General features: G+C 33.3%; 3 protein-coding genes across 4 annotated transcripts; 1 reads left to right on the forward strand and 2 right to left on the reverse strand.

Annotated features, from left to right (window-relative positions):
- LOC104741702 (sulfiredoxin, chloroplastic/mitochondrial-like) lies at nucleotides 2,573-3,027 on the reverse strand. Its single transcript, XM_010462608.2, has 2 exons — nucleotides 2,934-3,027; nucleotides 2,573-2,826 (listed from the first exon to the last, which is right to left on the reverse strand). Exons 1-2 carry the CDS (start codon nucleotides 3,004-3,006, stop codon nucleotides 2,654-2,656), a joined length of 246 nt encoding a protein of 81 aa, XP_010460910.1. The 5' UTR covers nucleotides 3,007-3,027; the 3' UTR covers nucleotides 2,573-2,653.
- LOC104741703 (14 kDa zinc-binding protein-like) lies at nucleotides 3,106-4,589 on the forward strand. The gene is made up of 6 exons (XM_010462609.1): nucleotides 3,106-3,224; nucleotides 3,302-3,409; nucleotides 3,475-3,561; nucleotides 3,676-3,823; nucleotides 4,065-4,182; nucleotides 4,262-4,589. The coding sequence occupies exons 1-6, from the start codon at nucleotides 3,190-3,192 to the stop codon at nucleotides 4,327-4,329; spliced, it is 564 nt and encodes a 187-aa protein (XP_010460911.1). The 5' UTR covers nucleotides 3,106-3,189; the 3' UTR covers nucleotides 4,330-4,589.
- LOC104741704 lies at nucleotides 9,279-12,569 on the reverse strand. Of its 2 annotated transcripts, none has more exons than XM_019236008.1 (6): nucleotides 12,404-12,569; nucleotides 11,401-12,323; nucleotides 10,509-11,321; nucleotides 10,219-10,392; nucleotides 10,022-10,069; nucleotides 9,279-9,911 (listed from the first exon to the last, which is right to left on the reverse strand). In XM_019236008.1, exons 1-6 carry the CDS (start codon nucleotides 12,492-12,494, stop codon nucleotides 9,717-9,719), a joined length of 2,244 nt encoding a protein of 747 aa, XP_019091553.1. In that variant the 5' UTR covers nucleotides 12,495-12,569; the 3' UTR covers nucleotides 9,279-9,716. The 2 variants fall into 2 exon arrangements, with proteins under 2 accessions (XP_019091553.1, XP_019091552.1); XM_019236007.1 differs by having other exon boundaries at nucleotides 11,401-12,338.

Genomic DNA, 12,639 nt, shown 5'->3' on the forward strand with positions numbered 1-12,639 from the left:
ACACATTATTGGATTTACTAGCAAGTACAAGAACAAGACAAGTAGGTGTATTTTTTTTACCTTCGATGATAGAGGAGATCGTAAAAGTTAAACACGGCCGGATTGACTTCTCATGAAGGCAAGTTCATCGTTTCTGGCTAAATTGTTGGTGATTTAGTGACTGAAGCTGCAGGATGACCTAGTACTACTATCTATATACACACACACGCACACGCACATACATCTGTATACTAATGAAAACCGAATATATAATGAACGTGTTCAAACTGGTGTATTTTACCACACACGAAATGCATGCATGTAAAGTTGTAAATTATGTACACAAACATGCATGAATCCATAAATTCATATTACAAGTAGTCAAAAGAACTAATGATCATTAATTATGGAAATTGGTGGGGAAAAAACGCTTTTTCAGTTGTAGAAAAGGAACTTGAAAAGAAAAAAAAACTTTGAGGTGTGGAAATTTAGCAAGTGTGAGTGAATACTTGTATACATGTATAAAGTGGTGTGTGTGCCGTATGTAGTAATTAACAGATCATGCTGGCAGCTTCAGCCTCTCAAAACCAACATAGATATAGATCCATGCATATGTAAATCGTAGATGAACAAGTTCATTGAAATTGATCAATTAAGGATGAGGATGAGAAGAGATATGCCCCCTTGTGAAGCTTATTTTTCAAGATTTTGGTTCTTAGGAGAGAGCAACCATTAACAAGAAGAAAAAGAGATATGAAAAATGTCTCAACTTGATAATCTTAGTTGAGATTCTTCTTCTTTCTCTCTCTCACACACATGTATATAACAAAAAAATTTATCAACAACATAATTATTTATTTAATAAGAAATAACAACAATACACGTTACACAGATGCTTAATTGGATAAAATGGACCACAAATAGGCATTTTTTTTGTCAACAAGTGTATTTTTTTTTTTTGGTATACAATAACCTTAATATAAATTAATACAGTTGGAATCATTACTTTTTCTTAATATCAAGGTAAGATATTTTTCGTGAAATTTAGAAGAATGTGTTTGGACAGTCTCATTCAAGCATTATTAATGTTTTGGACGCTATCAATTTTCTTTCTTTTTTTAGTTTTGGCTTAACAAGAGAATATTAATTCAGAAAATAAATTTTAGATTGAAATATTAACTTAAGTAATTTATACTGTCATTATTTACTTTATTATATAGCCAAGTATTTCGATCTCCAAAATGTTTATTTATCCCCAGTTGTATTATAAGCTGGCCATAGTTAATAGTTATCTACATACAAAACACTATAAGTTTACGTAATGATATTAGAGTTTTTTAAAAACGAAAAAGATGGATGAAGAAGGGAAGATAGGGTCTAGGAATTAATGGCTGAGACAAATGAAAAGGATACGACCAAATCCGAAATCTTCATTGCACGCGTCTTCTGTCTTATTGCATCTCCTCTTTCGTTTGTCCTCAGACATCACAATCCATCGATCCAACATGTTCACATATACTGATATAATGTTATATATATATATATATATATATATATATATCAACAAAACAAGAACTATATTAGGATTACGATAGAGTACAACAAATGTATACGTTTGTGCTCATGTTTTTATATTTATATTTTGAAATCTCATATAGAAAATTACAATGTTAATATCACGAAAGTGAATTGTAAATTTTTAAATATTTAGAATTAATTTGATATATTATTTTACTTATGTCGTAACTAATCAATTCGGATACAACAAGGGTATCAATTGGTGTGACAAAAAAACAAAAAAAATGTGTGTATTAATGGATGTGCTAACAAGTAGTAATAAATGGACGTTGGGCATGACAAGATTGGTTGGAAGATGGAGTTGTCTTGTGTAGTGTGTTGTCTTTTGTCATCTCTACTGTCTTTTGTTTTGTGTTTTACATACTAAACTATATCAATTGAACATTTCCAGTTGTACGTACGTAAATATATAGTAGCATAAAATTCACACATGCATTTTTTCTTAGAAACAATATTGGAAAATTTAAAATCCACATTACTTTGACGCATGTAAGATATGTTAGTTTTAATTTTTAAACGAAGGCATTAGTAAGAGACTAATAAGAGTTGATATGTCTCTTCATAATATAAACCCAAAAAAGAAAAAGAAAAAAAAAAATCAAGTAGAATGTGCTATGAGTCTATGATAACTCCATTAATTGTTTTTCTTGTTTTTGTTGTTATAATTGACGTAAATAATTTAATAATTGGGTCCATTGAAACGTGATTATGTTTTAATGTCTCCCATGATTGAAATCAAAAAAGATAATTAGACTTTAAGTGTGATGAGAAAAATAAACCCCCACTCGTCTTTTTTTGGTTTGACAATTAGCTTGTGAATAAGATTCGTTAACCAAACAAAACCAAATCAACGACGTGATCATATGTGTCCGTCAATAAGCTTCTGCCACCTAGCAATTTATACATCTCAGATTGAGAACTATACTAATTTATTATTATTTCAAAGTTGGTAACTAAAAAGTAAAAACAAACACAAACGTTTTTTATTCTTTAATTTACAGACTAGTTGCAAATCAAAAACTCAAAACTTTCTTAAACAAAAAACACAATCATAATAAAAAGATCAAAGCTGAAAATCTTTAAGTCAAATAAAGAGTTACTTCACCGGAACTTGAAGACCGATTACACTGATACTATCCATAAGCTCCTTCACTTTGTTCTGATCATTGGATCTAGTTCTCATCAACGGTCTCCGTATCTTCTCCAACGGTAATTCCACTATCATCGGACCTACACCGCCGCTTGATCCTCCGATCACCGGCGGCGATCCTGATAATCAATTTTTTTATAAAAAAACACAGAGACTTAAGGTTTAGCTTGAAGCTTAGTTTTTAATAAACTACTGTGTAAAATGGATTAGTGAGTTTGATCGTTACCGTTGTTGGATGAAGAAGCTGAAACGGAGAAGCTCCTCGAGCCAATTGGTAATCTCATCATCAAATTCGCCATTGTCGCCGTCACCTTCTCTCCCTCTCAATCTCTAAAACTAATTTTAGTGAACGAAATGTAAAGTTTAAGTACGACGTCGTATACTGATAACTCTAAACTACGACGTCGTTTGTTTAAAAAAAAAATGTTCAGAAGAAAAGGGGTCTCTGATCGAAACGGTTAACGAAGCAGAGAGCTTCTTCAATGGCTGTCACTTCCTCTTCTATGTTGCTGCTTCGGTAAAACTCTCTATCTCTCTCGAATTGGTGGTTGTGTTGAATTTGCTAACAGCGATTGAAGTTGTTCGTGTTTTCAGAAACTTCTCTACGGCGGGGAGAGTTGCTCAATCTGTGAGAGCGACTTCGAGAATTTGCTTCTCCACTGGAGAATTGATTAGGGTTCTTCCTCATACTCATTCGACAAGGTGAGATTTGTGTGTTATGTGGATTATTGGAATCTGAGCTGATTTTGGTTTAATCGATTGGGTAGATTCATTTCCTCTACTCGTGCTGCTCATAATGAAGAGGCGGCCGCAAAATCTGCGGCTGCTGTTGCTGACACTGGAGCTCCGACCATGTATGGTTTCTCTTATTTTTTGATTTGTCGTTCACGTCGCATTGAGATTTTTACATCTGAATTATGAAATCGTGGAGTTGAAATTATCCTGTCTTCATATTTTGTGGTTTTTAGATTTGACAAGATTATAGCGAAAGAGATTCCATCAGACATTGTCTATGAAGATGAGAACGTTTTGGCATTCAGAGAAATAAACCCACAGGCTCCTGTTCATGTTTTGGTTATCCCCAAGTTGAGAGATGGCTTGACCATGCTTGGCAATGTGAGTCTCTTTCTAGATTTTAAACATTCAGCAGCATAGAAGAGGAAGATATGATTGTGTTCTGTAACGAGTAATGACTAGTATTATGCCAGTGTGTTTTATTTTTGCCTGCCTGTGTTCGTAGTAGACCGATAACAAGAGGAACAAGTCATGAAAAAATCATATGAAAAAAGAGTTTTTAAGTTTTTCTTTTGGTGGAACAGATACCTGAACTTATTTAATCCCTAAAACGCTATCGCAGGCTGAACCAAGACACGTTGATGTTCTTGGCCAACTTCTACACGCGTCAAAGATTGTTGCTGAGAAAGAAGGCATCCTCGACGGGTTCCGTGTGGTTATCAACAACGGTGTTGAAGCCTGTAAGTCTTTTCTTTTCCATCCAATCAAACATCATCATCATCATCATACACTTAACTGAATTAACTTCCTCTCATCCAGGCCAATCTGTTTACCATCTTCATCTGCACGTCCTCGGAGGCCGACAGTTGAAATGGCCACCAGGTTAAGAAGAAAACATTCAATCTTGTTAAACCAAAGAATTTGAGGCCAACGAAACGAGCTCCAAAATTGTCAACTCCAATCCTGTCTTATATGGTTTATGAGTTTTTACCATGGTCAGATTTATCCAGTTGTGAGTTCCTAGAGATTAGATAGCTTCCATTTCCAACTGTAGTCGAGTTTCTCTTCATTGTTAGAAATAATTATCAACATTTTATATGGTTTGAGAGTGTTTCTCTCCGAAGTATCTATACATTTACTCAAAACCGCTCTCGGATGGGCTGCTTTAAGTGTTTTTACCGGTTACTTGTTACAGTACCGACCTAGTCAGTACAGCAGCAGATGCCTTGTTCCCTCTTATTCTCTGTGAACTAAACCTTTACCAGGTCAGTATCTGTGTCTTCAAAAAACGTAAACCGAGTTTCTGTGTCTTAAACCGCAGTAACTTAACAGTCTGTGCTACACTGCTACCTCTAGGGATTGGGAAACGAACTGATTGAGAAGCAGGTCAATCTGAACATTAAAACTAGACTAGCAAACGTGCTTCAGGTGCTCACAACGTCAAATCAGATATCTTCATCCTTGGACCGTCTCAACTACCAAAGATTCAGAAAGAACCTCAGAAACTTCTTTGTCTGAGCTCGTTGGTTTCTGAAAACTAAGTGACCTAAGTTTAGAACTTTACTGTATTTGTTTTCTTTTTTTGGGTTGTAAAAAGAAGTTACTTGGTAGAAGGCTTTCCGTTTGTAACAATTCAATTTTACTTTAACCAAATGCAAACCCTTTATTAGATGAATAATGTGATTATCTCTGATTTGAATTTAGAAGATGTAGTTTACCAAAAGAAGTACTGAATACACAGAAGTTTGTGAGCAGTCTATAAAACAATATGTCTAATAGAATCATAATACTGACAAAACGACAAGTTCAAACTTATAAAGGTCAATAATAGTCTGCTCATATGTGTAAAAATTGAAGAACAAATCTCTCTTTAATTATTTTCAAAGACATGCATGTGACTTATGTCTTTTATTAGTGGTTTCATATGAGAAAATTTGGTCTAAACCAAAGTCATTTAGACCATGGATGTTTGCAGTTTTAAAATGGCTTTTGGTTTTAAAACTTTGAATTCTTTGGTTTTTAATTTTTGGTGTAGAATTTAGTTTTTTTTTTTTACTTGAATGGCAGTTTGTTTTGTTATGGGTTTTATGTTGATGTATTATGTCAAAAAAAAAAATAGAAAACTAAATAGTGATCCATGGTTTTAACGGAAAAGAAATATGGATTTTGCTTTTTTGTTTGTTGAAAAACTGTCAAAACACTCAAAAATTAGATTCCACGTTTTCTTGTAAAATTTGTTTTTCAAAATCATGAATGACTACAAAATAGATTATTGCAAAAACTAAAACCAAAAACTACTTCAAAACCCAAAATTATTTGAGGCCTTAGTCTTTGGTTATTGCACATTACTTTTAAATTGTTTAGGATCACCGTTATAAATAGAAGTTATGTATATTGTTATATATTTTTTTGTCATTAGTAGTTAAATGTATTTTTCTCTATATATCATTTCTATTATTTATCACTTTTTATCACCTTTAAAAAAACTATATTTTGATTTATTTTTCCTTATGTTTTGCTATTTTTTTGCTATATTATGTTGGGGTTAAATTGTGAAACAATGTCATTCAGTTTCATTGATAGGTCCGCCTTTCTGTAAACCAAAGAAATAGAACAAGAACTAAANTTTTTTTTTTTTTTTTTTTGAACTAAAGAACTAAACCTAATTTCATATTTTTCACAAAACTAGTCAAACTTTAGTATTTCAAAAATAAGAACAGCTCAGTTGGCCAATAACCAGCAGACATAAGTACGGTGCTGCTGTTCAGGCATACTCACCAATGTCCAAGGTTTAGGTCCAACATCTATATATAATTTTTTAGAGACATTTATGAAAAAAAAATCTGAAGTTCATACATACAGTATTTACAAGCATGCCATTGGCTTTAGTTATTAATTTGTTTTCCATTTAATTAATTAATATTAAGTTTCTATTTTTGAAAACAATATTTCCCATCCTAAATAAATTTCCAAAACTATCGGAACCACTTTCTTTAACATTAAATATTAAGTTTATAATTAATTTAATTAATATTAAGTTTCCAATTTTACAAAGCAATATTTTTTCCATACATAAATTTCCTAAACAATCGGCCTAATCAATAAACAAATTGATTTTCGATCTTGGAGAAGGATCTGTGGCCGAGATTTTTGATCTCAACGTATTTAAAACTAATTTTTATTTTCACGGGTTTCGTATGATGAGTTTTGCAGATTAAAAATCTTTGAACATGTTGCCTGATCTGCCTTGCAAGACAGGTTTGAACTATAAAACCAATACTAAAACTATTAGTTTATCTCATATATACTATAGATTTGTAATCATAGTTTTGAAAATTAACTTATAAATTATTTAGTATATGAACTACAAAATATTACACATACTATAACACATTCTTAATATTCCCATAAAAAAAAAATACAAATAAAAATATACACTAACATACTATATAGGCATATACCTCTGTTTAATTCTAGAGAACAAAACAAATCTAGAATTTTATATGCTATCTAATAACAAATTTAATATAATTAAGTTATAAACTTTATAAAACGTAGGAAGAAGAAAAAAAATCTAAACAAAATTCTAATTAATTAGACAAAAGTTAATTAATTGAGAATTTGAAAACTAAATAAATTAAAAATTATTATTTATAATACAATAATTTATAATTTAGTTCAGCGGTGTACCGCGGGTGAAATCCTAGTTTGTTACATAAACATAGTTACATAACAAACAAAATAAAATGAAACATTCTAACCTTCCATATGTGGATTGTAATGACTTCAGTTTAAGGAGAGATGGCGCCTTAAGGCATTGCCACTGGTTTGTATAAAACCAGGTTATCGAAGGTTATGAATCTATCACGAGTGTATGCATCTATCCGCAAAACAAAAAAGAAAGTATCATGCATTAGTTTTTTAGAATTTTTTTTTTTATAGTTTGGTCGTAAAAATTGAAGTGAAAAAGAAACATATCATATATTTACTGTCCAGAAAATGAAGAGTCTCGGCTGGTAGTCTGAGACTTTGAGTATAGTTTGGAATAAACCTGAATTAGAAAGTAAGAAAACAACAATTCTAGTTTTAGTCATTCACATACATAAGTTTTAATTAAAATAAAACTGGTATAACAAATAGTTACCAGCTAGAAATCTCACTAAAATCTAACCTGCCATCAGGCCTCGATGGTGTTCATATCGCCTGTCTTGTATGAACTCGAGACGAGCCAAAACTAGCGGACTTGAGCAATTTTTGGGTGCCCCACACTCATTGTGGCTTTTGTTCCTTAAATCTTCAGTGTGCTGTTCAAATATGCGATCACATAATGTATATACATACCAATACACAAAACAAAAGTTATAGTTAATTAAACACATACAATATTTGAAACTGATGTGTTAACTGTACATGGTGAGTAAAAATATATATAAAGAAACAAAGACCTGGAGCACCTGATCCTTGAGGAGTGGATGACTGAACATAAATTAATCAGTAACATGAAGCTTGTGATCCTTGAGTGAGAACATAATAAGTGAAAACAAAATAGTTGATATATATATATATATATATATATATATATATTGATGTTATTGGCGCATGTTTATATCCGCTCTCGATGTTATTGTAAGATGAAGTTTTAGAATACGGTATTTAGAGCATCTCCAACCCACTTCTATATTCGTCTTTATACTCTATTTTAGAGTAAAATATATTACAATCCACTTTTAGATTTACTTCTAAAATAGAGATTGCTATATTTTACTTTATATATAGAAGAACTCTATTTTTACTCTATAATAGAGTTTAACTTTTCTAATTACAAATTATTCATATAAATTTTAATTATTATTTTTATATATGATTAAAATAAATAATTTAAATAGTTAATAACATAACATAATATTAACTTCGTTGATAAAAAAATTTAGTTTTAAAATATTATAACTAGAACAAAATTAAATAAATAAATAGATAAATGAAATTCTTTTTAAATTTAAACTTGAATTTTTTATTTACATAATGATTCTTTTAAGAAAATAGGTTAATTTCCAATACTTATAAATAGGTTAATTGTAAATGGATTAATTTTCAATTTTTATATGTAAAGGATATTAATACTAAAACAAAAATATAATCTATTTGAAATATTCATAAAATATTGGAAATTTTGACTTTTAGAAATTTGATTTAGCGATGATTCAGGTAATTGTTGCGATGATTAAGTTTTGAAGATTTTCTGATTAATTTCGATTATATTTGAAACAAATAATCCGAAGGGCTTTTTTGGATTCCGTAGAGACCAAAGATATTGGAGTCGAAGCCCAACAATTACATACAAACCGGGTTATAAGTGAAAGGACGTGAATCCTTGTTTTGAACGGGTCAGGTAATGTCCATTGCTGATTTCTGACAAAATTACCCCTATCAATTTCAATAAACACTCTCCTTCGTAACTAATTGAATGACATTTTTGGAAATTTTTGGTAATTTTTGAATTTGTACTTCTCTTTTATATATATAGAGATAAGAGATGTTAAAACAATTCAATAATCTTTGACTTAGATGATAAGTTTTTTTTTATTTAATCAACTTGTTTGGGATTTATATGGTCTAAAAGAGTTTAAAACAGTTCAACGGTTGCCAGATTCTTTTTTCTTATCGTAGTTTTATCAAAAATCAAAATATATATTTTAGACAAATTTCTTCCTCTCCTTAAAAGTTCAAAAACAGTTGATATGCAAAAATTTCTATTTTTCTTTTGAATCTAATTTAACATTTTATTTCAAAAAGTATATATATATATATATATATATATATCTTTAAGTAACAGGTCTACAAGCTTTATCTACTTTTACCACAAAAGAATACTCATCTAATCGTTGACAAAAAAAAAGAAGAAGAATACTCATCTAATCGAGGCAAATGAGCTTCTGTTTCTAAATTTAATAGACACTAAAATACTTGAAGAGAAAACAAAAGAAGGAAAGCAGTTGGAGAAGAAAAATGAAAAAAAAAAAAAAAGCTAAGGAACGGTTTATACTACGAAGTTGTGAATTGCGATACTACAACTTTCATGAGGATAAGAGTTTTTTTGTTGTTGTTGAACCTCAAAGCATGGTCAATGTCCATTAGAAGTCAGCAAAGACAATAACCGGATATATATACTAAGTAGCTGTCTTGTAGGCTGGTATCAACCTAACCAAACCAAACCGGGTCGAACTGCTTAAGTTATTATCTGATTATTAGCTAGACAGAGAGATCGCTGCATCAGTTATGGGCCTAGTCGTGGGGCTGGTTGTGATGGTTGTGGCAGCTGGGGGAGGTGACGAACGCCGGTGGGTTCCTCACCGTAAGAAGGGAACTCCTTCTTCACTTGCCGGTGCATGATGTCATCATCTTCTTGCCTTTGACACAAGGCACGTACCGGATTGGTAAAATGTGTGCTTTCTTCATCCATGAGTATTTCCTATTAAACAGATATACAAACAGTTAAAAAATGGTTATACATTATAAAGCTTCAAAACTTTATTAATATATTAGCTATCATCAGATTATAAACCATTGCCAAGAACTCACCTTTCCCTTTTCCTTATGTTTGTCTTGCTGCTGCCGCATGAACTCAAACTACATAATTAATAAAAAAGAAACATGAACCATTGAAACTGTAAAAGTTGGGATATGTGTATGTTTATAGAACTGTTGTTCATCATTGAGTCGTCTTTTTTTTTGGCAAAACATTGAGGTATATAATATAGAGTGTGTATATTATATACCTTACGAGTTCGAGCATTATGGAGAGAAGATTCAAGTTGGAGCTCAAAACGAAGGAGCTCGTCGTAGTTTAAATGATTCAGGCTATGTCCTTGGTACAATTGAAGACTCAGTTTAAGATTATCTATCTCTCTCATCATTGATTCTTTCGTCTTCACACAATTTGGACAGTGATCCTACAAGAAATTGAATATATAATTATAATCATAAGTGAGATGTGAGATGTAAAGGGAGACATAGAGGAATCAGATAAAGTTATGGGAATGGGATGTAAGAACGTAACAACACTTACAGAGTCGTTAATTTCCTGCATCAAATCATCTTCTTGAGTGATCTTCAGAGCATCTCCATAATCATCATACTGATCAAATGTACCGGGGCTTTGCGCATTTCCTTCATTCCATAGACTCTGTACACCCTCTCCACCTTCCCTAGCCTGTGTCCCTAGAGACTGAACATCCTCTCCACCTTCAATGTCACCTGCTGACTCACTTCTAGTTAATATGGAATGAACCTCTACCCGTTTGCGTTTTCGAGTTTCTGTAGGGGTTGCATCAGTGTTAGCCATCTTTTCCATACAGTTGGTGTTGTTAAGCCTGTTTGATCGGCGCAGATTAGATTGTCCTCCTTCGGGTGTGTCCTCTTGAGAATGTGATTTGGAACCAACAAGTTCTGTAACGTCCTCCTTAATCTTGTTTCTAAGGTCTTCATTCTGTTTCATTATCCACTCCTTCATGTCATCCAAGTGAGCAAGCGTGACGTACCCCGGGTCGTTACTTTCTCCGCTAACATGAACTTTGGCCGTTGGTTTTTTCTGAGAAGTTTGTTTATGGATGGTAGTAGGAGGAGGCTTGACAACTTCCTTCTCCTTCATAGAACACCTAGTAAAATGTTTAGGCTTCGCCTTATCTAGAATAGGCTTTTCTTGAATATTGACCTCTTGATTTGCTGCTTTCAAGACTGGCCATTCAAACGGTTTGAAAACATGTCCCTCATTGATCAGTTTCAACATGAAATCCACCTTAGGATCAGAAACCTCTGTTTCCCAAACCAACTCTGTTTCGTTAATAGTTCCCTTAGGATCCAATGTGTGTGATACCACAAGCTACATTACATTAAGCAAAACAATGTGTTACAACATGATATATAATAGTTATCTATTTTAGAATGAAGGGTTAGCTAACCTTGTCATCAACCTCAGCGTTGCGTAATTTACTCTCATGAAGCAGAACTGCGCATGACAACCCTTCAGCTGACCTCTCAGTGAAGTTACGAAGATCCATCGGATCTTTTATCCTCTCCAATATAACCGGAATGGATTCAAGAGCTTGTAGCTGTAGCGCTAGAGGAAAACCGTAACACGCACTCGTCTTCTGTTTCAGACGCTTCTTAAGCTTCCCTATAGGATTAGTCGCATCCTCAGGCGGCCCGAAACGACGAATGGTCGCGGTAAAAGCTAACCTCCCCCAGGGGTAATCCAAAAAGTAGTCAATATCATTCAACATCTCCACAAACTCAGGACTAACAAAGCTTTGGTCATGGCATACAACAACACCATCAACAATCACAATGAGAGCAAGACAAAGCTTTTTCCAAGACGAGAACTGCTTCTTCTTCTCTGTCGTTTTATCGTTCTGTAACAACATATCCAACACATCTGCGACCGTAACCATGGTTTTATTTCCGAACAGCCTATGCCACACAGACAAGTACTGATCCTTATGCTTGTCTACCTCATCTTGCGTTGGTAACTCACCGCAACGGAGACCAGTCACGATTTGAAACTCTCTCATAGAGAAACGAATTGGGTGTCCACCGAATACGAACCACATCTCGTGTTTCTTTTCGGTTACGAGCTGTCGGGAGAGCAGACCGTGTAACAGTTTACCTGAATGTGAGCATCGAGCTACAGGGAGTTCGAAGATTTTACCGAATTGTGAATTCTTGATTCGTTCCCATTCTTTAGATCCTTTGAGAAGTGTAGCGATTGTACCGAGGTACTCCGGTCTCGAGTATATGTTAAGACGTGCTCCGTCGGAGTAGCTATCGACTGGTAAGAGACGTTCCGGTAGATTAGGGTTTGGAGGATCTTCGATTTGGTTCATTGCTGCACGAATCGGAACTGGAAAATGGAAATGATCAGATGTTACTTTTTAGATGAATCGATGTCGGGACATTTTGATTTACCTTCTGACTGTGTGGAATTTTCGTTGTCTCCTTGTCTATTCTCCGTCGGTCTCGAGGGAAGACGGTGTCGTCGAGTTTTTTTCCGGTTCATCGGAATTTTAGGTTGATTTGGTTTCTCCAGACACTTTTGTTTAATTGGAGAGTCCAGTGGGCAGTGGCAATGAAGTGTAATAATATCTAGTTTACAGTAGTGGCATGGAGTCGTAAATACGGTAATTAAACAGAGAAACATTTCC

This window comes from Camelina sativa, chromosome 14 (assembly GCF_000633955.1).
Source record: "Camelina sativa cultivar DH55 chromosome 14, Cs, whole genome shotgun sequence".
Lineage (NCBI taxonomy): Eukaryota > Viridiplantae > Streptophyta > Magnoliopsida > Brassicales > Brassicaceae > Camelina > Camelina sativa.